General features: G+C 42.6%; 2 protein-coding genes across 10 annotated transcripts; both read right to left on the minus strand.

Moving 5' to 3' along the window:
* Nucleotides 1-1381: 1381 nt before the first annotated feature.
* LOC146991094 (SWI/SNF-related matrix-associated actin-dependent regulator of chromatin subfamily E member 1-like) lies at nt 1382-9963 on the minus strand. 9 transcript variants are annotated; one of them, XM_085773256.1, is made up of 11 exons: nt 9602-9963; nt 8698-8748; nt 8331-8374; nt 7902-8000; nt 6934-7014; nt 6464-6595; nt 6076-6247; nt 3694-3866; nt 3499-3600; nt 2711-2972; nt 1382-2620 (listed from the first exon to the last, which is right to left on the minus strand). In XM_085773256.1, the coding sequence occupies exons 2-11, from the start codon at nt 8702-8704 to the stop codon at nt 2415-2417; spliced, it is 1278 nt and encodes a 425-aa protein (XP_085629382.1). In that variant the 5' UTR covers nt 8705-8748; nt 9602-9963; the 3' UTR covers nt 1382-2414. The 9 variants fall into 9 exon arrangements, with proteins under 9 accessions (XP_085629382.1, XP_085629209.1, XP_085629146.1 ...); XM_085773083.1 differs by having other exon boundaries at nt 7896-8000; nt 9602-9933; XM_085773020.1 differs by having other exon boundaries at nt 2705-2972; nt 7896-8000; nt 9602-9902.
* Nucleotides 9964-11731: 1768 nt separating this feature from the next.
* LOC146991095 (insulin-like growth factor-binding protein 4) lies at nt 11732-27960 on the minus strand. Its single transcript, XM_085774276.1, has 4 exons — nt 26956-27960; nt 18513-18676; nt 17372-17497; nt 11732-15271 (listed from the first exon to the last, which is right to left on the minus strand). Exons 1-4 carry the CDS (start codon nt 27323-27325, stop codon nt 15134-15136), a joined length of 798 nt encoding a protein of 265 aa, XP_085630402.1. The 5' UTR covers nt 27326-27960; the 3' UTR covers nt 11732-15133.
* Nucleotides 27961-27976: the final 16 nt, after the last annotated feature.

The raw sequence follows: 27976 nt of genomic DNA on the forward strand, positions 1-27976 counted from the left end.
AAGAATGACTTTGTTAAGCTCGTCTACCATTTGCAGAAGAATTAAAAAAGCAAAAAGAATACAAAAATTACAGGAATTCATTTCAATCCCATTTAAAACACTTTATTTGTCCCCAATGGGCAATTTTTAAAAGGGCAGAAAGCAGCTAAATAACACACATCAAACACTAGACACAAGATCAACACAGTATAACAGACATTATACTGTGTGTTGATGTGAAATGTACATTAACACAAAATTTTGATAAAAATCCAAAACATATACACAACCTGTGTCAAATTAATGGAGTGTTTTTATTGTTTGTAAAGTTTGGTGGGTTCAGTCAGTTTGGCTACAACTCAAACCTCTATGAACAGACCTACAGTTACATGAATATGTCAATGAGTCTTTTCAGGAAGAACTAGCTCCTTTGATAGACGGTGACATTATTTGAGGCCACAGTCTGTAGATAGACATCTACCACTTTCACATGCAAATCGACCTGATTACACTGAATTCAGTAGTTGAGTCTTGTGGGTGATCAGTGAAACAATATGGAGCATTCTCTTTTTTATGAACATAAACAGTGTAGACTTTATTTTCATTCTGTTCAGGCCTCCACATTCAAACTAAGTAACCTACGACTGACAAGAATGACAGTTTACTTTTCCTCTGAAATGATTTTGTTTATATTATATTGTAATCCACTTGTATTTCCAACAGCATTTGATTTTGTATCAGTTGATAACATATAACTAAGCCTATGTTGTTGATCGAGTCTTGGACAAGGGAGGCCTCACAGAAAAACCTTTTGCCCACTAACTCACAAGATGTATTGTGCACACACTTCTGCACACCTGTATCTTTGCGGTTGTGGTTTTCTAGCTTTCACTTGAGGCAGTGCAACCGCAAAGTACAAAACTGCAATGCAGAGTGCACTTCTTCATTTATTGAGCACCAGCAAAACTAATCCTTAACACCTTTTTACAAAATGAGGTAAGCATATCACACTTTATACTCCATTACCCCCAGGTCCAGGTCATTCATTTGACACTGATGCTGAAATAATCTGAACCCTGGAGGTGATTGCTAGCAGATACTGCAAAACAGGAAATCGGAACAATTCCCTCTCATCTTACCCACTTCCCTTACCTGTACTGTGCAGAGGACAGAGTATGCTTGATGCAATGAATGTTGATACCTTACACACCAGCAGGCAGGCATACTTGTTTTGATCATTTAGCCAGACTGCTTCCTCTAATGCTGTGTGCAAAGACTAGATTTGCAGTAAGTAGTTGAAAACATTCCTATACATAGAATGTGTGTACTGTACACATTTATATTTACTCATAGTGAGGTGGCCTTGGTGTGTTTGACAAAAATAACTTGCATGACAACTAGCTCAGGTAGAAAAGTTTATTGGTATAAATATGCAAAAGGAAATTCATTTTAAGACTGCATGTTTATGACTGCTCCTCAAGCTGTTTCACAACAACATGAAGTCCATGTTTAAGCAAACCTCGTTACACTGTGTACACAATTACGGTACATTGAAAAGTTTTCTGCTGAAAAGTTAATATTGACCATAAGACAGATGTTCTAAGCATACTGCTTTTGATTTGATTGACAGCCAGCAAACTTGAGAACACTGGTAGTTGAGCAATGTACAACACTGATGACGTGAGATACCAATGGACGGACTGGGCCGGGGCCCAGCACAACCAATACACAAGTATAATAAAAATGCTGATAATAAATAACAAAAGTAACTATCGGTACTGCTAATGACTACGAACTCCTGAGACAATACTGTCACTGTAATACTGATACAGAGAGTAAACAAATATTCTCCTGCCAAGGAGATGGTCACTCAGCTCCACTCTTCACAAGTATGCCAACTCATTTTAAAAGATTGCAACATGCAAAAATAACGATAAAAGCAACAATGACACTACAATACAAAATACAAAGTTAAATATAACACTGAACAATGTTTGTTTCATGTGACAAATTTTTTTTCATACAGCCAGTCTGAATTTGCAACAATCTGGGATCTGCCAGACATAGTGCTCAAGATATGTATCAATATGTGCTGAAGTGGGCTCATCTTCCAAATGGCAGGCCTAGAGGTCTGTGAAGGGATTATAGTGCTTTCACATGGATCTCTGTGGCACACACAACAGGACCACTGCTTTGTTGTCTTCAAGTGCTTTAGATTTTTTCTTTGTTACTATTCAGCGTTTGCCCTTGAGCCTCGGTGTTCTCAAACTAAACCAACATCTTAGCCTCAGGCTTGTTGAAGATCGAGCCTGCGTGAGCGCTTTTCGTATACTTTGATAAACTGAGATGATGCTGTGCAATATATATGATCAGAGGGTCGTAGGCCAACAGATCTATCAGCAGCCTGATAGTTCACAGACAGTGGGATGGTGGACTCAGTGGGCTGCTCTGGCCCTGCTCGGCCCCTCTGACGGCTCACTGGTCGGGGCGTCTTCTGTCTGAGCCGAGGTGGTCTCTGAGCCCGTGTTACTGTCGCTGGTGCCCTCCTCCATGGCTCCCTCTGGGACACTCTCCTTGTCCTCTGATGCACCTTCCTCGCTGCCTGGATGGACTTCAACCTCCTCTGAGGCCTTTGGCTTCCCTGAGTAACATAAAAACAATGACATGTAGTAAAACTCATGACGCCTAGCAACAGAGGCCGAGCAGCGAGTGCAGCGTACAGTACCTGTACCTGGTGCGTCCGCCGCGTTTGGTTCCGTGTCCTCACATTCCTTGCTGCCACTCTCACTGAGAGGATTCTGCTGGGACTTGCTGCCATGTGTTGCACAAATATGTTTTTCTTCCTCAGCTAAGACACAGATGGGGGCCTCTCTTGCTCCTCGCTCTCCTGCGTCTTTGTCACGCTCTGCCATCCGCTTGCGCGCCGCTTCCTCTGCTGCGGCGATCTCAGCGGAAATCTTCTCCATGTCCACTTCCACCTTCATGCAGCACAGCTTCAGAAAATACAGTAATGAGGGATTAAATGTAGACAGAAGGAAACAAACACTAGCTTGCTGTACAGCGCATGCTCATTTTCCAAATGGTCATGCATGAGCAGGTTGGACACAAAGAAAGAACTCCATGTATTTTAAAAAAAAAATGTATATAAATGAGGGAGATTTTGACCACAACAGTGTTTGAATACATGTTCAGTCTAGGTGCGACTCCTCACTCGGTGAATGGATCCTGTAAGAAGCTCTGTAAAGGATAAATGGCGCCGCCTGTTGTGAACAGTGGACAGTGCACCAACTCCACAATACTGCAACTCATTTCAAAACAGTTATTATAGGGGCTACAAATTGTAAATGATGACAGCAACATGATTGCCAGAACATGTGGCTTGTGTTTGCAGCAGCTGGTGGCTGGAAGGCAGATGCAGACTGGCACAAAACCAGGGCTGCACATTGTACAGTTAAACATGGAAAATGAAGCTTGCGTGCGAGTAAACGATGACCAAGTTGGATGCAGAGGATGCCATACCCTTTTGAGCTCATTTGTGAATGACTCCGTGGCTTCGATGAATTTTCTTTTCTTGTCCTGGTGACGGTCTTCGATCTGAAGCAGCTCGGCCTCCAGCTTTCTCTGTGACACAAGACAAACAGGCACCACGGTTGTTCTTATTATTAAGATGTAAAGACGCCGTCACTGTTATGTGCCTTAATTATGTGATCATACCTGGTGTACCATCAAAGACTGGACCTGGCGTTTGAGGACCTGCATGCGAGCAGTGGTAACAACCGACCGCACATCTGGGACAACGCTCTCGCTGAGAATCTCACTGATGAGACGATGGTTGCGCTGGAAACGAGCTGCCGCTGAATGCTTGATGGAAAACCCGTCATCATAATCTGAGGAAAAGAGAGACATGAGAGTTGTCATGATAGTTTTATGAAATCTATCTGATACACCTGTCAGAAGGAGTATTAGAGGGTTCTGTAAACTACTGCACAGATGGTACAAAACAGAATGATGCAAGTACTGTTTTACTGAGACACTATAAACATAAACGGTGGATATTGCTCAATATTTAGAATGAGACTTAAGTATAGGCCATTATGTCAAAATACATCCTCAGGCAAAGTAGAATGGGTATTGTTAGGTGAAAGGGACAAGTGGTTAATTATAACCCACTGTATGAGGACAGAAGTTGAGGTAGACTGCAATTTTCATTCATCAACAAATGTTCATCTTTGTCTTAAACATGTACTCATTTGCCATTTAAGTACAAGATGATAGTACAAAAAGTAAAAATCCAAACACGGTTCATCTACAGTGCCCTGAGACAGTAATCAACCCTAGTAGTTTTTCTTTTTTCCACATTCTGCTGTGATGAAGACTTCTTCACTTCAGTCTTTAAAGTCATTTTACCTTTGTTTGCAAATACATTCAGAAGAAAGTGAATAAATAGAAAAGCTTTAAAATCAGCCACAGTAATTACAGCCTTAAATCTAGTATTTAATTTATGAGCCGTCATCATTATGGGACATTTATATTTATGAGATCTCTCCCATTCTCCTTTGTTGGGATGAGGGGGTTGGTATACAACTGTCCTCAAGTCAGTTAAGAAATTTCAACATAATTTAAGATCCATTCAGGAATGTAAGCAACACAATGACAACAGAAACTGGTGTTATTTTTCTACAAGATCCATAATTTACAGCATAAAAAAGAAAAATCATCTACAGCATCTTGCATGGTGGTTGGTTGATTTAGGGACAATTAATAATATTTTAGCTGGTAATTACTACTACACACAAGAGTGTGGATCTCAATGTTCTAAATAAATCTATCTGTAAAAACAATAACAAACAGAACACATTTCCTGAATTACATCTGAATAATATAGAGCTGGAATCCCAAATCCATCAAAGATTACAATTTCTTACTATATATTTTTCCTCAGTCTGCATTGTATTTATCAGTGTTTTACTTATTTTGGCTTATTTGTGGTTAAACTTTGCTGAGCCGCTCTATGATTCAAGAAGGGCTTCAAGTTTCTTTGAGCTGAACTTGCTGATTCCGTGCAAACCTGTATGCATGAAACCTTCCAGAGAGCAGAAATGAATCTCATGTGCCATGTCGAAAGTTTCAAAGATACTCAGGTCGGTGCTCCGACACCACAACAGGAAACAGCCGAGTGAGGTAAAAAAAAATAAAAATCTAACTGTAGGGTGTGAGATTTAAGCTTCTCTTATGTTCCCAAATTTAGTGTATTTTCCACTATTGCTTTAACCTTTAGCTTTCCCCTATGCATCAGGTTATTTCAGGGTATTTTACATTACAGATTAGAAAAGAAAAACACACCACATACTGCATGTCTGATTACACAGTTTACAGTGTATGGGAGATCCACCATTTATTTTTGACTTCATGTCTCTAGCAGGCATCTGTAAGTGAGCTATTTCCAACCAGGAGTATGGCAGCAGCTTAGAATAGAGTTTCTGTCAGACTGTATTTAATAAAGTACAATCTGAGAATGTGTAGCCACCTGGGGAGTTAAATCTTATTTAATCATTGACGTACGTGCAGGCTGTAGAGAACATAACCCGCTGGGATGCCAGCGCTGACATTTTTATGGTCTGGGGTGTTTCTAAATAGCAAATGGTTTTATCTGTAGTTTTCCTGTACATCATTATCTCCTGCTGTAACCCAGCCAGACCCCAGACAAGCATCATTTCCTTGAGGTGGGTGTAACTCAAATGTCTTCTTCTGGCCTGTGTGTATAACGTGTGTGCGTCAGTCTTTAAAACAACAGAGAGAAGAATGTAAATTTTGTAATTATGTCTTAACCAATGCCAAGAATACCTACAAAATGTAAACAGTTGTGCAAAACTAAGACAAAATGTGTTCCACTGTGCAGCTTAAAAGCAGAAATGGTATTTCAAAGGCTGCATTACCAAAAACGTGGATGGTTGTAGCAGTGTAGGAGGAGAGGAAAAGATAACAGTCTCTGGGTGTGCGGACTGGCAACTCTGTGTGGTCGTTTTACAGTAATTACAGCTCTGTCGCAGTGCTCTAAACCTTGGGAGACAAAGCATTTAAGCTGAGTGGCCTTACCATCTGGATCGTCTGCTGGCTGAATGCTCATGTAAGGCTCGCCCTTGTCCAGTCTGGACTGCCTCTGACGGCTCTCCTCCTCCAGAGCCGCTTCGGCCCGGCTTTTTGCGTTGACGTAGGCCAGGTAGGCCGGCGAGTTGTGATAGACCTTCAAGCTCTCATTATATTCAATCTACAGTGGAAAAGATGACAGGAATGACGAGGAAACACACACACAACACGTGGGACCCTCATTTCTATCAACTACGACAAGATAAGGAAAAGAGGTGTATTTGGAAGTGTTAGAAAGGAAGGAAATGATGACTGGAGGGACCCACAACTGTTGGAGACACATCTACTGGTCACCCATCAGAAAAACCCCATCAACACCCCTTGTAAAACAACCAACCTTCTCTGCTTCGTAGTCATTCAAATAATCCTGTTTCTCCTCATCAGTGAGGTCCCTCCACATGCCACCGATTATCTTCCCAATTTCCCATAGCTTCAGATCAGGATTGGAGGCTTTTACTTGATCCCAAACCTGGTGATGAGAACCAGACATGGGTGTGGGGTTGGGTTGGGTTGGAGGGGCTATAAGTGGTTATCTCTTTGCAGAGAGGTCACAAACCAGAGGAGGCCGTGTGCTTTAAGCTCCATCTCCAAGTGGATAAATCCCACTATGGGATGTGAACTGACCTAGCTAAAGTCATGGCTTCATTTGGATCAACACCTACCTCCATAAACAACTACAAGTGTCTGAAAGAAAAACGTATATGTTACTTACTCTGAGCTGATAGAATATCATTAAAGCAAAGCATCCCTGTCTTGCCAACAGAGCACATGTTGATTCAAAAGGCAGCAATTACACAGTGTACTTACCTTACGACTATATCTCATATATGGCATCAATGGCTTATCAGGCGGCTTGGGTGGCTTTGGGATATTTATTCCCGAAGAATTCTGGTAAATAGAGAGACAAGAGTCACCTTAAGGCATGGTTGCTGTTGAGACATCGGCCAACATCAATAAATGCTCTTGGCTGTGTGTGTGCAGCTACATGCCAGTGCATGGTTATGTAATTTTACACAAATATTAGAAAAATGAAACTTGGACTCAAATACAAGATGTGTTCAAGCAACTTCTTATGAGTTAAATTAACTTTATTTAATTAATGACAGTTTGAGGCCATACACAAGTCAGGAACCCCACAGTCCACAATGGAATTGCAAGGCTGTAAAATAAATAAAATACAAAAATCTCACTTAAGCGGAGATTTGCCTACTGCGAGACATAATGCCATTATCAGAGTCAGCCAACCACAGCTTGCATGCAGCGACTAAATTACTGCTCAGCAGCCAGAGCCATGCTGAGCAGCGAGTCTGTAATGCCATGGCAACACTGATGGCATGGGTTACTTAACATGGCTGTCAGAAATGCAGACTTTGAAAGGCAGGTGGTATTTGGATACACACAGATGGACTCTTAGCTTAGTCTGCACCAAGATGGAGACAGCAGAGGAAGTTTTGGAATGACACACATTTCATCACGTCTCAGTAATGGAATGAGTTAGGCCTCTCATACCAACTATTCTGCCACATCTGCCCATTTGAAAAGTGTAAATGATAAAATACACCTTATCTCCTTTGCTCTGAACAAAGCAAAGGTCAGTCTTGTGAAAGCCTCAATGTTATTGATACTTCCAGAGACTGCATGGTGTCCTCTTTTGACTTAGTAGGCTGTGTTGTGTAGAGCTGGAAACTAGATTTCTTACGGACTTTTTGCACTCGGTTTAGTCTGAAATCTTTTCGGTCACCTTGTTTTCTCTATCATAATATTCATACCGTTACCCGACTGTTGCTGCTTTGGCTCCCTCCCAGTCTGTAGTTGTTGTAGGCCAGATGGCTGTATGGGTTGTACCCCACAAACCCGGCAGTGTTGGGCATTTGCTGATGGAAACAAATGAGACAGAAACATGAATGAGAAATGACATAAAAGAAGGAGAGGGGGAAAAACCCAAGGCATGAGAAACCAATGAAAGAAGCTGAGAAAGTGCAAAACAAAGTAAGTTGCAATCATGCTGGGGCTTTAAGGAGATCATCTTTTCAGAAGCAGTGGTGTGTCAGCACACGGTCACTGACAGGGGTTTGTGAATTCAACAAAAAGGCTGGTCTCTTGGATAAAGCACAATCTTCTCCAAAATTAAGTCTCCAAACAGCAACATCTGCTTCATTTGAGGCTGCTCCGCTTAGTATTCTTATTTGTTTGTGAATACTCACAGTTGTGGGGGCAGGAGGAGGGGGAGGGGCATAGGAGGGTCTCTCTGTCATGAAAGAAAAGGTCCAAATGAAACACAAGCATCTGCTCAGTCAAACAGCAAACCATCTGCAGTCCAGTACAACTTTATCTGACAGGGCAAACGATGTGCCAGTCAACTCAGATACTTTCTACATGAAATAAAACATCACCAACAAAGACCTGTGGCACAGGACCTCTCCGTAATGACTGTAATGCATTCATGATGTGCTTTCATGGCTTCACATGGATTTATGGAAGCAAGACTGATGTTTTCCAACCTGAATTTTAATACTAACAAGTGTGGTTATTATTAAAGGAAAACGAGTCAAAGCAATCCCAGCTCCTTACTTGACATCTTTGAAGAGATGAGAGGGTGTCAGTCTACCCCAGTCATTGGCTCTGTAATAAACACATTTACAGTATGATAATACTTCATTATCACAAAAACAAAGAGACGCCGATAATGACTCTGTCAGACAACATAGCAAGCTAACACTGCCTAGCATCGACGTTAGCGTTAAATTAGCATAATGCGTTTATTATCATTAGTATTAGTATTAGTATTATTTATTTTACACTGACTGTGAAACCGGTGGACAAAACTCGCAAGCCATATCATGTTATCAAAAGTCATTGTAACAGCGGTGGTTTGTGTAAGGCCACGATAAATCCTTAAAGAGAAGCGACTCAGTAGATACGGTGTTGTGTGAAAGAGCAGCGGTGGTTGACGTTTGGACGGACCGGCTGCCACCTTTCATCTAACGCTACATCTGTACGAGCTGCAGCACCGAGCTGCACCACCGAGCTGCTCATTAGCTTACGGGCTAGCGTTAGCATGTTTTGACGCTATCTTAGCAGCTAACAATATAGCCGCGGTCACTTCTCCCTCTGAGCTAACGTTAACGCTCAGTGTGCTAGCCTGCTGTGGACGCCCGGGACATAGGTCGCTGACGTGCGTGAGGTGACTTCAGTTGTTTTAATGACAACGTTACAGCAACAGACGGGGAATATATGTGGTCTGAACTGCTCATCAGCTTGAATGACTTTAGTTGATTTAAATAAACATGAAGGTTGACGGCTAGCTAACTGGTTACGTAGCTGAGCTACCTCAATGAAAAGAAAATGACTTGTCTGAGATATTATTAGCATGCAACGTCAGGTCAAACCAGCGTACCTAAAGATTTACACATTTCCACTGATTTTGATGGTGATACATACGCTTGTATTCTGAAATAATGGCCAGAAAACTCACCCTAAACCCCTTAGTCCCCACCACAGTGTGGACGTTGTGGCTTTGACAGGGAAGGCTAACCACCTAGCTCAGACAGACGGTCCCCACAATAAACGAATGAAATGGGGTCCACTCGTAAGATTCCTGCAGAATCTTCCAGAATTGCACCCCCACCCTCTCTTCATTTCAGCTGTGCCTTGCCTCTATGCTGATGTGCATCGCCCTCAGCTGTCACTGCTGCAGCTCTCACTCAGGGATATGACAGTAAAAACACCTTTCTGCCCATTCAGAGAAAAGGAGGACATCGTAGTGCTGCTAAATAGGATTTCACAATTCACCACCATAGCGCAAAACACAATGTAGCTGGCAAAATCCAGAATCATGTAGAAGGAAAAAGATGACTCCAACACATGTCAAAAGAGAGTGCCGTGAATGCTTTGTTTACACCTTTTCTATAAGTTAATCATCTCAGACTGCAGTATGTAAAAGTTGAACTATTTATTATGTCACCATACTGTAAGCTGCACAAGAACACTTCACAGGCTACCAAGCTTTTGAGAAAAATCAAGGTTGCCCTATTCACTGGTCCCTTGTTGTTAGAACTGAAATACTTTGCATTCTTGTTCACATTGTTTGAGAGCCGTCCAGGTCAATAGTTGTAATAGTGTGTTGCCTAAAGATAACAATCCAAAGCCAGTGGGATTTAGCCTACACCTCTGTCCATTCAACCTGAATAGTACTTGTTTTGGATTTGTTAATTGATTGTGTTCATTGTGACCCTGTTTCTTTCTGTTTACACAGCACACTTGAGAGCTTATTCTATTTATGCTTGACCTGCATCCTGTATAACATGCCAACAGACACTGGTGTGATCCCCTCTCCAGGTGTGGTGGTGCCTCTGCTCCCTTTCACTGGCCGGACAGTGACCAGACAGCTGTGTGAATGGGACAGAGCACAGATTCCACACAACGCACGGGGCAGGACTTTGTTTAACACGAGACACCTGTGATGGAGTACATCTGGAGATAGGATGGAGCTCACATGCCTCCGGTGAGCTACTGTGCAGGCTTAACATAGACTCTCACGCAGGGCCTCCCCCCGACACAGCTGTGGGACTGTGGACGCCTAGGGGCAGAGCAGGGCCTGTGGCATTTTGAATCAATCGGAGGAGAATCCGTAAAGCTGTCCTTGTGATGCAGATTCAGACCTAGTTCTTAAGCCTGCAGAGCTCTCCAAAATAGACTCAGGCAGTGGAACTAAGCAGACTTGAAAGTTTATTCTGGTAGTGGACAGTGGTATTTTTAGATACTGCTTTGGCTGGATTATTATGATACATCATTCCAGATGTATGGCTTGGACAAATGCTGTGATTATTGTCATTAACCTTGGGAAACACACAGTAGAGGATTCTGATGTCACTAGCATCAAGACACAGCAATGTTTAGCTGTATCCTACTATATCTGGCAGCTTTTAGGTTCTTAGGCTCTTAGGTTACAGCTTACTGTATTCACATATCATTGTTTCCTCCTAATTACGCTACTACTACAGCTACTACAGCTAACACTAATAAGAAGACCATTACAGTATTTTTTTTTAAACACATACTTATATGTTTTAGTGAAATTGATGCCTATATACCTTCCAATATATATATTTTTTAATCTATATATATATATATTTAGATATAATCAAGATATTCCATGGCCTTGACACAATTTTACAGTTAAAAAATCCAAATACTCAAATAAAAGCACAGAAGTTTGAGAAAATCAGTAACAATTAAAAACATGAGCACAAATGCATTCAGGTTGTGTCCGAATCATACAGTACAATACAGTAGACCTATACATTATGGATGTTGAATAGATTAAAACGAACAAATATTTGTCACCAGAAATATTTTTTTCTATGTGTAGTTATTTTTCAGTCATTAGTTTGCTTTTGTGGTGATAGTAAAAGCTACAAGAACTTCAAGAAACTTCAAACAATAACTTTAGTCAAAACCATCTTTGGTTATGTCTTTGACATTTCCATATAACAGTATCCTGTAACTCATTGTCCAACAGACTGTATCTGTAATAAGCCAAAGTCATCTAAATCTACTACTATTAATCATACCCGTGCTACTAAGAACAACGGCAACAACACTGTAGTTTGTAAAGTGTTTAATTGATGTATTACAATGTGTACATTTTCATCTGGTAAACATATACAATGCAACTGATTATTTCATAGGTTGAAACTCTATTATTTCAGTCGTTTGATCACTTCAGTGTTTGAATATAAGAGTCCTGTTCTGGACAAGATACACAAAACCTCAGCTGTTCCCAACCCCAGTCCGTTTGGATGCATGCAAACAATACCTCATATCTTCTACACGTTAACGGATAATATCAAAGGCAAACAGGAACAGTCTGTTCTGGAGAAATGAAAGTACAGTTCAGTTCAAAAGTTAAGAGATCAAGCAATGTACTATAGCTTAAATACACAGTTTATGTAGTTAGAAGGCCTTTACAAAATCAAAGCCAAAACCATTTGCCATCTCTCTGAAAGATTAAGACTGCTTAACAAAGAAATGTGCTAGAATGTGTGTAGTAACACTTCATTAGTTGATGAATGATAAGATAGGTTTGTGCTTGAACTTGTTTGTGTGCATGCAGTTGACTGAATGAGTATTGATGTCTCCAGACACTTTGTGGTCTTTGGAATTTTTTTTAGGATATTTGGTTTTTGATATTTTCAAGCTGTAGCAATGATTCTCCACTCAGACATCATCTTCCTAGGTGATGTACTATCCTGGGATGCTTTCCTTCTTTAGTGACTCTGGCCACCCGGTGACATTTCCAGCACATAACTAACCATAACATCAGTGATTATATTCATTTTCTTTAGTCTTGTCAGTAACTATCAAAAATGTGGATTTCTGGCTGAGACGGCAGCCTAACTAGGCCAACACAGAGACAAGAAAAGTTACTCTTGATTTCTGTTTCCATCATGATTAAATATTACAGGCTGTGGACAATCAAAAATGATTTGTAATTCTCTCTCAATTTTGAATTTTTCCATTTCTTAAATGAATTTTGTAGCAAAATCACAGAAGGAAACTACACCCTTACCTAAAATACACATCCATGCCTTTTCAGAAGTAGGTACAGACAGCAAGGAGATTATTACATTTTCTAAAATGTAACCCTGTTAAGCTCAGTAATTAACCTTAATGATGCATTAAGAGGCATCAGAGAAGGTCAGGTAATGGTCAGCATTTTCAGATCTATTTTGGGGATGAGTCACATGATTTAAGCTGTTGGGTTTTGTTAGGTTTACTAGGTGAGAGCACACACCAGCAGCTGCCCTAGTCTTTTCTCTGATTCAGTTTCTATATGCACAATACTACTGCATTTTTAGGCGGTTTAGACCAAATTCAGTATGGAAAATGTGCACAAATACACAATAATGATAATAATAATAGTTTTCATGGCACGTTCCTTATTTCTGTGTGGAAGCGAATTAACCTCACTTCATTGTGCTGTACTCAGATAGTCATATTTAAAGCTTAACTGATATTGAGGTAACATCAGACTGTGGAGACAGAGAAAACAAAAAGAGCACGAATCCACTGCATGACAGAGGTCTTGTTATTCTTTCCAACATCTGTGATATTAGTACATTCAAATCTGAACACTAATGTTAGGTTGATTTATGCTCTTCTGTGTGGGAATGACCTGACCTTGCTATTCTGGCAGAGTACCACCAACATCAGTAATGGCTGTCCATCCACACAGGATGCTTTTGTTGAGCCAGTTACCAACCAAGTGTTCCATGGAACAGATAAAGCAGGTCGTCCCTATCCAGTGATGACAAACACCAGTATTAGCTTAATTCTGCTATTCTGCCGTGAACAGTTAATGCACTGCACCAGTATACTCACCCTGCTAAAAGAATATAACCAGCTCTGTCTATGGTAAATCACATGTATAAGGAGTAGCTATGTTACCTGCACTGGTAATAAACACCTTCAATTGTCAATGTGATGCCCTACAGAAACCACATAACTAGCAGCGTCAGATTAACAGAGAAATGTGAACCAAAATAGTCCTCCAGTCAAAGCTTTGTGTAAGCTAGAAGCTGCTTGTGTATTCAAAACCCATCACACCTATAATTTACAACACAGGCTGATGAGACATCAAGCCTGTTACCTGCAAAGATAGTGCAAAGTAAATGTGGGATGTTAGTTTCATATTTTAACAATAACATGAAGAAAGCACACATAGAAAGCCTTTGTCGATAGCTAGTGCAGAGGTGATCCTCAGACAGAATTGCGCCACTTCCTGAAAGTCGTCTTCTTCTGATCCTAAACAATGCCCAAAAAAGTGCAGAACCATTTCTTTTGTTTTTTTGTATTTTGGCACAATCAGTATATATAGCACCACCAAAGATCTGCCAAGCAGTCTGTTTGGAGAGAAATCCTCTACGTTGAAACATATTCACACAAAATTTTTATGAGAGTCACACTGGCATCGTAGCACCAGCTGGAAAAAATAAGATTATCCTATCAGCAGTGTACAGAGTTTCCAACCCAGCTACGCTGCCAGTCCTTCTGGACCACAGTGCAGGAGAGCTCATCGGCAGAGAGAGGGGGATGCTGAGTGAGCCGTAGGGTGATGAAGCAAATCTATTCTGGGCTTTCAGAGATACAGTTTTTCAAACAAATACCACTCTTAACTTTGGTCTCCACGTTGTGAAAAGCTATGGCTTATCAGGGATTGTTGCATTCCTTTCTCTGTTTCGTTTTTTTTTTTTTTCATTGTATCTGCTCTTCTCATCCCGTCTGTTATTGCTACTCTTGTGTTGTCGCTGAATTTGACCTTGTGTTTGCACAACACGTTTCATGATTTGTTTTTACCTATGGGTGGGGGTTGACGACACGTAAGGCAGTTAAATAAGAGCTACACATTACAGCCATTTAAACATATCATGTGAAAAATAGGACACAATCCTTTCCAATGAAGAATCTCTCTGGATTGTCCTGATGCAATACTCCCAACTGGTCTAGAGCCCCAGAAAGAATAGATCAAACACTGATGGCTCCTATTTTGTCTCAAGTCTGGTGGGGTTGATGTATTGTCCTGTCACTTTTCAAGAATACTATACTGACGTCAGACTAGAGAAAACAACACATTTTGCTCTCTAACAAAGATCACAACTACAACTCTTATTCGTGGAAGTTTTTTTTTTCTTTTTCTGCCACCTGTTACTTTAAAGCGCATGTGTCTAAAGACTATCGGTCTTAGGTTCATGTAATAGAAACAAAACACAACAAGTGCTCAAAAGACTCCAAGATCACATACTGTCACACACATAAACAAAATAGCAAAAGAACTCAATCAAAGGGTTTCCTTTTTGTTGCGCAAGGTCAAGTACCATTGGCCTCAGGTGAAGTGAGACTTTAGGGCGAAGTCCTTTCCTCTTGTAGTTCTACTAATAAGCACCAGTGGAATTCAGCTGGTCCTGCACCCCCCCACCCCCCTCACCCCCACTGCCAGTCCCCACCCTCAATCCCTCAGGGTGGCAGTCATTAACTGGTGGCAGTCCAGATCTCCTCGCTGTTCCAACGGCCCCGGCAGCCTCGTCCCCGTCTTCTGATCCACACACCAGCACTTCCCCCGCTGGCCGTCCCGTGCAGGATGGCACTGCAGGCATAAAGATAAATGAAATATTCTTGTCGTGTCATGCATAATAATAAAGAGGACATATTATGGAAATATCACTTTGTGAAGGCTCTTTGTTTGTCTTGCCTTCCGGCCCCCAAAAATGTGAGAATTGACAAAAAATCTGTAATTTTCAGGCCCCAAGGTTGAAATCCATGTGGTTTTACGAACTGTTCCCTTGGTTGTCTGCCAATGATGTAGCTAGTTTTTTAATTTGCATAATCCCACCCCTACCTGGTACCAGTAGAAGGGGCGGGGCAAGCAGTGGTTAATTTGCATTTAAAGGGACAGGCACTGAAACCAGCCGTTCTGAACAGGGCTGTTTAGAAAGGATGAAAAGAACTGTGATGTTTGATCCTTGGGGTTTTTTGACCAAAGCATGTCACAGACATGTCTTTAAGACACCTGGGAACTATTTTAATTTGTGGAAAAGGGGCTTGATATGTCTCCTTTAAAGTCTAGTACTTTTTATTACCCATAATGACATGTAAAGGGCCATGGGTCATACTCGCGTTAAAGACCAGGTCTGCATGCTCTTCTAGGTGAGCCACTGAGGCCCCCCAGCTTTAAAGACCTTTATAGCTTTTTTAGACGTACTTTTTTGGTTTTACTGCTCTCAGTTTTACTGTTTTTACTTTCACTGTTCTCATCAGTATGCTTTCAGCAGCTGTTTCCAACAAAAAAAAAGTCCACGACCCACCCTGACTCAGCTAATGACTAGCTGTGGAGCATTTAGCAGCAACAGTAAAGAGCCAGACGCTTTCCCTGAGAGAGAGAGAGAGTTGCTTCATATTTGCTGGATGTGTAAATAAGCAAATGTTTGCGAACATGTTCGCTGTGTTTTTTTAAGGTGATACTGTCAGCGCTCTGTTTGCAGTGTGTTGAGAGTGCTGTTCTCAGAAATCAATTAATGCTGAATTTTAGGAAACTGAGCACTAGGTCAGAGGTTACACACCAGTTTGATTGTCTTGAACAGAGCAGTCGGTGCACTGTTGGCAGGGCAGTAACTCTATCAGACCTGGCTGTTAAAGATGATTTCATTGTTTTGCAGCTCTGGGCTTCATCCAGCATTAATGGCCAAATGACTGGAGTTTGTCAGGGAAAACAATATTTTAGCAGCAAGCCACATATGAAAGGAAAACATTAAGGTAGCTTATGCTCTTAAAGATACAAATGGGGAGCAATAGTTTAAGTCTGTGAAGCCTGTCACTTTACCTTGTAACTTAGTTAGGGTAGTCGTAGCTTTTAATCATCATAACACAGGATTTATCACATAATTTAGTCATTTTTTCTGTAGTGATTTACAGTTCCAAAAAGCCTCCAAGACCAGTTAACAGTTTCAGAGCAACCTCTCCGTGAAATGACTCCCAGTTGTCCCTCATGACCTGTGATTTACTTCCCTATAATTTTTTTATCACAGTGCAGTTTTAGTTAAACAGTAAACAGATGCCTGTGAATCTGAGCAGACAGAGATACTTTAACCGTGTTACACAAGCAACCTAACCGAGACTCTAAATGACCAGGGCCTGAGCTGAGCCTTTCCTTTTATCACTAACTCTGCGTCTGCTGCTCTGATTGCATATACAGCTCAGGGCGGTCTTATCAGTGGTTTTATGTTCTCTGATTCTCTCACTCTTATCTGCATAGTTGCCCAATCTTGCAAAGTCAGAATAACAAAAAAAAAGAAAAAGTAACTGCATCTGAAAGCTAATTGCAACCATGACAGCAATAAAGTGATTATTGTTCAACGGTTTAGGGGAAACCACTTTACACACATAGCTCAACTTGATTTCTGAAAGTAAATCACTTTTCATGTGAGCTTAGAAAAATAAGGTCTTGGCACGAGAGCGACAGTCTGCTTGGAGACACTTCTGTGTTGATCTTGAACAAGTGAGACGATATTTCATCGGCTTCAGTCATGTGTTGTGTTTTGGCCTGCAGATTGCTGATGTAGTTTGAAAGGAATCGTTTGAAGTCCAGAGATGCATTTTTATTTGAATTGGCCTAATAATGGATATTCATAGTTCCCCAGTACACATGGCCGTACGGCGGCATGCTCAGTGCGTGCTTGAAGTCACGGACCTGTTTAGCATGGAAGTCCCCGTTCTTGTCACAGTTGGGTATAGGGATTGTGAAGAGATCATCATGCGTGCGGGTGTTTGATGCCAATCTGTCCAGTGCTCTTTGTAGCTCAGCACGACACGGAGCCTGCAGGAGAAAAGCGTTCATATGAATCAGGAGAGTCCAGCACGGTGGCCTAAGAAATCTGCTGTGTTAAAATAATGGAAAGTTATTGTCCCGACTTGTAGCAGTGGGAAATTTCAGTTCTTCATGAAAAAGGAATGAGGAGTAAATCTAGATAAATGTCTAACAGAAACAAGACAGTGGTAATGTAAATACAGAAAACTTGGCAAAAATGGGAAAACAGGAAATCTTTGTAGATTTATGGCAACAGCTTATAACTCACAAATTCTATTTCACCTGCTGAGCACACTGCCTCCAGTGCTCATTATCTGGGAACTCATTTGCAAACCTGTGATATTAAATCCACCTTCTTGGGAAAAATCCCAACTTTGACTTGAATTTCCATAAATAAATCATGACAGCAAAGTGGTGGCGCCGCCGTGTCCTAATACCTTAATTCAGCATCATAAGTTTTAATTTGACCCGAAGAAATGTTCAGCAACCTGATACTGTTAAAGTTGGTTGTGATGACTTTACAAGCAACTAACGATCACATGTGAATATATCATTCTGGCAGATTTTAGAGCAGCCAGACGTTAAAAACATAAAAAGTATAATATCCAAAATGACCAAAAGCCCGCCTGGGTGGTCAGCCCAGATAAATCGAAACGTGAGACTCTCTGGCATTGCCGTGGATCGCATTTCTTTATTTCGATGAGTGTAGCCCACTAAAATGTGGTAAAACAGCCTGTTACTGATTAATGGGGATGTTATGATCACGCTCCTGCCAATGTTAAAACAGCAAATTGCATGTTGATGTCAATGTTCACCTGTACATTATTTCACAAGACCGCAACTAAATGTTACAGTGTGTAAATAACTAATTTGTACAATTTATAACCTGACTGTTACGCTTGTGGCTTTGGAACTATAAAGTCCTAATGTAAAACACCTGCTGTGGCTGCACTGCACAGGGAACTGCCTGGGTGTGTTGTTTTCTGTTGATACTGATAAGATGTCAGGAGATTGTTTCTCTCACCAGCGCTGCCTTGGTCTCCTCCCTGGCGGTGTTGCTCCTCTGATTCGTGGATTTGGGAGGGTGTCGGGCCAAGGTCTTCTGTATGCAACGCTTGTCTTGTGGGCTGCACCGGATATTGCTGTTGTTTGGGTGCTCAGGGATGATCTCATCATTCCTGTCCATCGCTAAAGGGCAAGGAATAATGCTTGAGTTCCTCAAATTCAACAATAGGGTGAACAGAACAGTATCAAAAGTGCTTCAAAAATAGTTTGACAAAACCATTTTCTGCATGCAAGTCAGTCAGTACAACATAATAACATCACAGCATCCATTATTTGAATTCTGTGGCTGGGCGGTGGGTCCAGATCCTCCATGTCCTTCTACATACAGCTGGACATGGGGAAATGTAGGCTGGAAACGAGGGCAGGTTAACCTCAAGGACACGGGGGGGCACTGCAACTATGCCACCAGCTCCAAGACTTTTTTAAAATGATACCTCCCCTGTTCCGCCACCCTCTGTACATTGCGGTCTGTGCCACATTCACCTTTGCATCCCTATAATCCTGCAGTTCCATGGCCCTGAAGGCAGCCAGCTGCTTCCTCAGGAAATGCCCCCCTCCCTCTTCACTCTCCACCCTTCCACAACAACCTCAGCGTGTGCCAGATGGAGGTTGTTAGATGGTATTTGCACTGTCACAAGTGGGCACAACTGTGTGTGTGTGTGTGTGCTGGTTAGTGGTTGGGGGCATAAGATGAGCAAAATGAGGGATAGAGGTTTGCAGGTTTATGGGCGCGCATGTTTCCCTTCGCCCGCGGGCTGCAGCCTTGGCAGCGCTTTGTGCTCTCAGCTCATATAACCTGTGGCATTTTACAGATTGGCAGCAGGATCGAAGCCTTTTGAAACTGCAATTTCACCATTTTGAAGCTCTGCTTTCTATCTAAGGTCACTGCCAGGCATCCAGTTAATTGCTGTTGGCAGAGACATAATGAAGGTCAGTAGCCTAGCCTCTGTGATTGTGTGCAATGTAAAGCCTCTCCTCAGGTCCAGAAAGCAGGAGCCTGTACTTGCACTTGCAGCGCTGCTGTAGCTGCTGCTGGATTCAACTATTGACCAAATATTGATCCTGGGCTAGACGGTGGCTGTCTTTCTCTGAACTTCATAGACGGTCATCTTGCTTGGCTTGGCTTGTGTTGGGGGGGGGGGGTGTCTCTTGACTGTTTGTATTTTTAGTCTTGTTGCTGTTAAGCCTTGCTCATCAGCACTTTCTTCCACAAGAGCCAACAGGGTTTCAGCTGTTTCCTTCGTTCCGAGTTGTTCTTTCTCGTCTTTTGCCAGTTCACACTTTTCAGATTCCACACTCTTTTGCAGGGTGAGCCAAAGTGATTTAGAAGTGGGTCAGGGGTGGCATGTCCTGTTTGCTACCACTGCTGTTTTCCATGGAGGAAGTCGCCACTTCTCTGTGTGGTTTCATTTGATTTGGATCAGCAGCTCTTTTGGCTTTTTAAAAGATAATTCCGAGCATTATCAGCCCCCTGGCGCTGATACAACACACTTCACTGCCAGTCACAGGTGCAGAGCAAAGATAAAGGAAGGTCTGGGGTAAACATACGCTCATACTCTGAATTAATCAGGTCTGCTTTTGTCTTTTGGTGTGTTATTATGTTCCAAAGCTGAATCAACGGTGTATTAAATGTGTAAAAAGCAGCAGCTTTAAATGGTTGACCTGCCGGTTACATTCATCAAATCATTAAACCACAGGACAAAGACAATACAACATCTGATCGGCTCCACTTTGCAGTTTGCTGACAAATTCCAATCCTGTTACACAATACCCAGCACGGCTTGCTCAATCCTGCTCTTCCTTCAATATTTGTTGTCACATATTGGCCGGTAGCACTTGACAATTGATTCGTCAGCTACAGTAGAGCCAGTTGACGTGTGTGGATCGTTGGTTACGGGTCAAGTGAAAGTGTTCTGATGGACAGGCCCCGTCTGTCTCAGAATGAAAAAACACTTTACACCAAGTTCATCACAGTGAAACGATTTAAATCTACGTCATGACGAGTCAGTGCCACACCCTCTGTTTAGACAGTGTATTTACCTTCTCCCTCCAGTCCACAAAGCAGTGACATGACGGTCTAAAGGGGTCACAGGATTTCAGATTCCACTCTTTGGGCTTTCAGACTGAGCTTGTAAAGCCCAAAGACAAATATCCTCCTCAAATAAATATTTAGTTATGTTCAATGAGATTGGCAGAGTACGCTCCAAAGGTTTATATTTCTACTAGCTCAGAGCTCGGATTAAAGCCAGAAGAGAGTCCTCAGTGTGAAAGATTTTTGCAAAACCTGACGTGCACTCTTTAAAAAATGATGAGTGCAATATGCATGATACAGATAGTGAGATAAACAAATCAGTCTGAAAACACTAAGAGGAGCTGCAGAGCTACTTCCTTACAGGGTGTAAAGCCCAACTAATGTATCAGCCAATATTGGCTCATTCCAGATAGGGCCTTATCTGTACTGACGCCTGTTATGGTCAATAAGTAACAAGAAGTTCTACGATATTCATGTATCAGCTTGTCAAAAACCAGCCAGAAGATGTTTCATTTCCAAATGATTTCCTCCACAATGGAACAATAAAGTTTACGACATGATGGACAAATGAGGGAAAACAGAAACACAACACATTCCTACCCACAGTGTAAGCAGATGAGCCTCTCTCCACCATACACAAGAAACTGGATTTAAATAAACAGAGCAATTTCTACAAGGCTTTAGTGATTAATGTTATGAAACTGTTTATTTTCTGCATTTAACCCAACCTAAGTAATACATTACAAACCAATCTTTAAAATTTGAAATGTAACTTGTTCATCTTCAAAATGATGTAATGTTTTGTTAATGTTTTTTAATGTAATATTTTAAATAAACGAGGCTCACTACCACCACAACTTTGCCGTTAGTTCCCACAGAGTGTGTCCTCTTGTTGCGTTGTTCATGTGGGATTAGGTAACGCTGGTTCTGCTGCCGTGCTGCCTGCTACTCCTCTGATCACTTCCTATCCAACTGCTGTCACAACAATGTCCATAAACACAACGTGTTTGTGATTCTTAAAGAGAAGACAGCAGCAACAGTTTACTGTTGATTTGCCCATGAATCTTGAAAACAGGGCTGAGCTGTGTGCCATTATTTGAGCCTAATCATAACCCATATGTGGAGAAGAGAACATGATTTTACAGGACGGAGAAACTCTGTTTGATTCATCTTTTACATTTTTTCACAAAACACTGCAGCTCCTGCAATTTGGTCTGATTGGAAATGTGATAACATCTTGATCAACTCAGCCTCAGGCCTACATTGACTTAAAGTTTTTTTGTTTTGTTTTACAGGATGTTACACGTTTTTATACAGAAGCATTTGTTACTGCGATCAGAGACAGTAAGTGCACATGAAGTTTAGCCAGGTTTAAAACCGTCATCACTCTTAGTCACTGCAGCTTTCTTGTATTTTATGAATTTTCAGTGAAAAAATCTATTTGAATGCTTTGCCTGGAAGCTTTGAAAAAAGTGTAATAAAAAAGTGTAATATAAGCCAAATAAAACACAGACACCATCAGGCTCACAGGACCATCATCAGAATAAACATCATCCTTTAAAACTTTGTTCTGATGAGAATAAAAACAGTCTGGGAACTGATAAAAACATGACAAACACCTGAATTTACTGTATGTCACGTATCCAACACTATAAACTGAACTAATGTATTACAGTCATTATTAACCTCAGGGACATAACTCAGCAGCCTCCATGCTGCTGCTCGTTTTATGGATTTATTTTCTCCCAGGTTTGTGAGTAAACTCTGTCATACTCCTCTGGGCTAATCCTAGACATCCATCATTTGTCACTGCATGTGATGAATAGATCTACGAATAAAGGGAAACAGCCAGCTGCAGTGAATTAGGTCAAACTATTCTGAATTACATCATTAACTTCATTTTGAGCAGACTGCTCTCGCTTTAATAAATGTAAGAATAGGAAATGAAGACCACAGCATGTCGAATGGCCAGTGAAGCAGCTGGAATATAATCTTTAACAAACACTATTTCTTTTTAGAAAATGCAAAAAACATTATCAATGGCTGCTGCTCAGAAAATGCACAGTTTGCTGTAATGCTACATTGGTGGGGTACGTATAGACGGTGTGAGCTGCTCCAGTGTGTTTGTAAGTGAATACTGAGCTTAAATGTGAAAGCCCAGCCCCCGAGGATCCGCTGCCCTCCTCAGATTAAGAGTGCTTCATGGCCAGGACAATGTTGGATTGTTTGTGTATCTCTCAGCTCCAACACCAGAAGGGGGTCCCTCTCTCACCGAGGACAGCAATTAGCTAATCACATTTACTCCCGCACAAGAGCCCCAGCTGTACAAATGCGCTACACAATCCAAAGAAAGCAAATACACAACATTGGGGGGGGACATCTGCTCAAAGGCACTCGAAACACGTCCCCAAAGACATCTTCACATCTTTAAGCAGTTCACAACTGAACAACCTAAAAGCGCCCGCTCTCGGGGAGAACCCAAAATCTGGGTTAGCATGCCTCTTTCATAAAGACCTGTGTGCGTCACAGCAAATTGGGCATAGTGGGACAGAGTCTGGCTCCACCGACGGCTTCATTCATGCAGCGTCCTCTGTGCCTGTAGGTGCAAGACTTCTCATATCTGACATCTGTATCAGTTTGTAAATAATATCTGTTTCACTGGTTGGAGGGAAGCATTTGAATACGACACCCGGGCAGACTCGGCTGGAATGTGGGAGCAGATGCCAACACTCGCATGATGATTTATTCTAAGTATTGGGATGGCGAGGGTTTCTAAGAATGGGATATTAAGAGGCACCAAAGCTGTCTTAGACCTTGACACAAGATGTGGGATAATACTTGCCATTGCTATGGAAATTCAATATGAATCATATACATTTTGGAGGGATACAATGTTTGGACCCAGATAAGAAAACAGAATGGACCGGTGGCTCGTGGCTCTTGTTGAACAACCTGTTCATTAGCCATTAGTGGTAACACTTAAAATAAGGTACACAAAATGAGAGTAGTTACTGAGGAACTAATGAGTAGTTACTGAGGAACTAAGGTACACAAAACTAAAGTAGTTACTGAGGAACTAATGAGTAGTTACAGAGGAACTAATGATGAACTAATGAGTAGTTACTGAGGAACTAATTAGGAACAAATGAGTAGTTACTGAGGAACTAATGAGTAGTTACTGAAGAACTAATGAGGAACAAATGAGTAGTTACTGAGGAACTAATAAGTAGTTATTGAGGAACTAATGAGGAACAAATGAATAGTTACTGAGGAACTAAGGTACACAAAATTAAAGTAGTTACTGTGGAACAAATGAATAGTTACTGAGAAACTAATGAGGAACAAATGAATAGTTACTGAAGAACTAATGAGGAACAAATGAATAGTTACTGTGGAACTAATGAGGAACTAATGATAAAACAAATGAGTAGTTACTGAGGAACTAAGGTACACAAAATTAGAGTAGCTGAGGAACTAATGAGGAACTAACTATTAGTTAATGGTCAGTTCTTCAGTAACTCCTAATCAAATTACTGAGGAACTAATGAAAAACTAACTACTGTATTGCTTAATCATTAGTTACCCTTTTTGTGTACCCTAAAGTGAAGTGAGACATCAAAATGAGTAACCACTCTAATGTTGTGTACCTTAGTTCCTCAGTAACTACTTTAATTGTATGTACCTTATTGTAAAGTGTGAGCCAGTTGGTTGATATTAGGCGACGGTCATGAGGCAGAACAGATCTTTGTGACACTGGTGTTTTGTTGCAGCATCTGGATGCGGGGCTGTAACTGAACACCTAAATCCTCTTCAGAGGGCTGCCCATTTCTGCCTCTACCCCATGGTCTTTTTCATTAGGAATTCTCTTGGTTTTTAAAAACCCTCTTCTATTTTTATCTAGCATGTTCACTGTTGCTAGGAGTGGGGCAGTGTCAGTCATGTATTCAGGAGATGCACCCCCTTGTTTAATAATGCATAAGCGCGGTGAATGCGCCACAAAGGAAATCTCCTGCTTGTGACTGGAGTTGCTCCTCGTCTCTCTCCCCTGTGCCTTTTCTGATTGTCTCCCTACTGCCATGGTTTACATTGAACATTCTTATACGGCAGATTTGAGCTGCGGCCCAGAAGAATTGATTTACAGTGAGATTTATTGGGTAGAGCTTCCCCGCTTTGTTATGACAGACTCCAGGGGTGAGGAGGAGTGTGGGGTCAGAACTCAGCACTCAGATTACAGAACACTGAAAACAAAACTTATGAACTTTCCAAAATGTTCCGTTTACTGCCGCTCCGCCCTGGAGAAAGGACCCAAGACTCCTGGAGTGCACTATTACCCAGTTCCAGGCCAGCTGATCTGACGAGGCAGCGTCAAAAAAAAAAAAAGCAGGAATAATGTTCAGGGAAGAACATTCCGCGAGATAAATTGGTGTGGTTGGACAAGAGGTGGGCCAAGATGAGACAGCCCTCCATTTTTATCACGCTCTAAACAGCTTTCCTCGTCGCTCTGATTTCATTTTGTCACGCTATGTGCCGGCCTAACCTATGCTGGCCCTGTACAGAGAGCAGAAGGCTCTCATTTCAGGTCTGGCAGCAAGAGTGCCGATGAGCTCATCCTCATGAAGGAGCTGGACGCAGTGGGCGATGCACATGAGGGGAGGAGGGGAGGGGGGCGAGGGCCAGGGGAAACAGATGCTGCAATGAAGATGAGCATCCTGGGAGTTTAACGTTGGTTAAGTTGATCCAAATCTGCGGTCCTCTGACGCCAGCAGAGAGACGGGCTGCCGGCACCGGCAAATGCGGAGGATCCTGTGTTCAGCGGGGCCAGTTTAGTAAATAATCTGGAACAAATGAAAGAACCACCTGTCTGTGACACATTGTAACAAACGTCTCATATGGCCCCCCTAATGGACCCAACACCACTCCCCTCAGTGGAAAGCAAGAAGAGGAAGACAGCCAGTAGAGAGAGTTTCATCAGGACAGGGACGTCGACATCAAAGCAACTGGAACTGGATATGCAGATAAGACTTCTAGTATTAGATGTCCCGCTGTGTCCAAGTGGAAACAGACTTTTCCTCTTTGCGGGAAGAATGCAACAACAAAGAGGAGAATAAGAAGCTGGCCCAGAAACGCTCTGATAGAGACACTGACAGCACAAGAAGAGTTAGACATCTGCAGCAGCAGCAGCAGCAGCAGGAGGAGGAGGAGGAAGAGGAGGAGGAGGAGGGATGAAAAGAGCACCAAGTGAATTACTGATTGCAGAGAGCTCTAATAGCTCCTGACTGGCCACACTCCATTACAGTCATTTCATACAGCAGCTTTTATTACCTCCTCCCATTACACACACACACACACACACACATACACACACACACACATTCCTAGTACCAGCACAATGCATTTCAGTGCCTTCACTACACCACTACCTGCAGGATCTCAGCTCAACATGGGCACAGTGAGGTAATTGCACACCCAAGGCAACTATCTGCACCCACCAGACGTACCACCCCTCAACTAAAGCAGGTATGCACGCTGCACAGTCACACACACACACACACACACACACTCGCATGCACACGCCCACCACCATCTATCACCACACCTCCTCCTCCTGCAGCCTGCAGCCGGCCTCTGAAGCCTGCTGGTCTGCGTCTTACAGCAGGGCCCCTTTCACAACGAGCGGCCACAAGACAGCAGAGGGACTGTGTGCACTCTCCCATCAGGCCATGCGTGAGGAGCCGGTGTGTGTGCACGCTCTGGTTCAGGGCTTAGCTGAGATTAGGGTAAACAAGCAGCACATTGTCACACCCCCCCACACCTCCTCCCCACCTCCAACTCTGACCCTGCCCAGCTCAGGTAAGGCCCAGGCAGCGGAGACAGAAAATATTCTGGTCTGCCGTCTGGGTCCACAGAGCGGGAGTGGGGGACAGAGAGACGCCAGTCCAGGTCCACTTGGACAGAGTTGTGTCCTTACAATGAGTGCATCCTGACACACACGGGCAGAGATATCACATGTTATATAACAGTGGGGAAAATAAGTAATTGATCCCCTACTGAGTTTTGCTCTTATTTGACTTGATCAAATTTAAATTAATTTAGAACCTTTATGATTAGCTATAATATGTCTGGATGTTTTGTTGATATTCTGTCTCCCTGTGTTAGAATAAACTAACCATAAAAACTATTCTTGTTTTTCTTCAGTTGCTTTTTTACTAGGGTAAGATGACCTGGATGACTGAGAACCTTCACGGACATAAAAACTATAGAACGCCAATTTCTTTGTGGGGGAGCAAACTTCCAAAATCAAAAAGGGGATCAAATACAGATTTCCTCCACTGTAAATGAAACAAGTGTTCAGTGTCATCATCATCCTCACCTGAGTTCTCCTCCACCTCCCTCTCGTCGGTGCACACCCCCTGGCCGTGCATCAGCGAGTGCAGCGGCCTCTCCACGCCGCGCGGCGGGTAGCAGCGGAGGCCCGTGCCGCAGCGGGGCGAGTAGACGCCACAGTGCGCCCCCTTGGCCAGGGCGCAGGTGGGGCAGCAGCCGCAGCCGGGCTCCCTCACCGTCTCCTCGCAGCCGTCCGGCAGCCGGCAGCTGGCCAGCCGCTCCTCGGAGCACACGGGGCAGCGGATGGCCTGGTCCGACACGCACAGCGCCACCAGCGACAGGGCGCCAAACAGCCACAGGCCCCCGCCGCAGGATGGAGCTACTGCCACGCCACCTCCTCCTCCTCCACGCACCATGGCAGCTCCCCCCCACCCACCCACCACCCTACTACTACCAGCACCTGCACACAATCCTTCTCTCCTTCCTCGTGTTATGCTCTCCCTCTTCTCTGCCTCCCTGTCCTTCTCCTTCTAGTGTTGTGCAGCTTTTTATCACTTTCTACTTGAGCAGCAGATTGGAGACAAACAAGGGAAGCTGTGAGAAGAACTCTTTGTCCAGGATGGTCTTTGATATTTTCAGCTGGTTAGTGTTTCAATTGCAGGGGACACAATGCCTCTGCTGTATTGCCTCTCCGTTCCTCTGATTCAATTTCACAGCGCAGAAATTGGAGCCTGCTCTTGATCTGCTCGCCTGGCGCATGTAGTGGTGATAACAACTAGTTTTTTTTTTTTTTATGTTGGAATGAACACTTGCAGAAAGGATATCCAGCGTGCTCAGGTGAGTCTTGCTCTCTCTCTCTCCTCCAGTTTGAGTCCAGAGGCTCGCCCACCTTCTGCTGAAACACCCCCACCCCCCCAAAAAACATAAAAATCTGGTCTACAAGTGTCCAAATGCAAAGCAGGTCACCGAAAGGCTGTGTTTTTAAGTAACAGCTGCAGCTTCCTCCTCTTGCTTGTGTGCAGTGCAAAGGACTGGCTCCTGAGAATGGCTCAACACGAGTGGCTCTC

Source organism: Trachurus japonicus, chromosome 1 (assembly GCF_045865225.1).
Source record: "Trachurus japonicus isolate A0001 chromosome 1, Traja_1.0".
Lineage (NCBI taxonomy): Eukaryota > Metazoa > Chordata > Actinopteri > Carangiformes > Carangidae > Trachurus > Trachurus japonicus.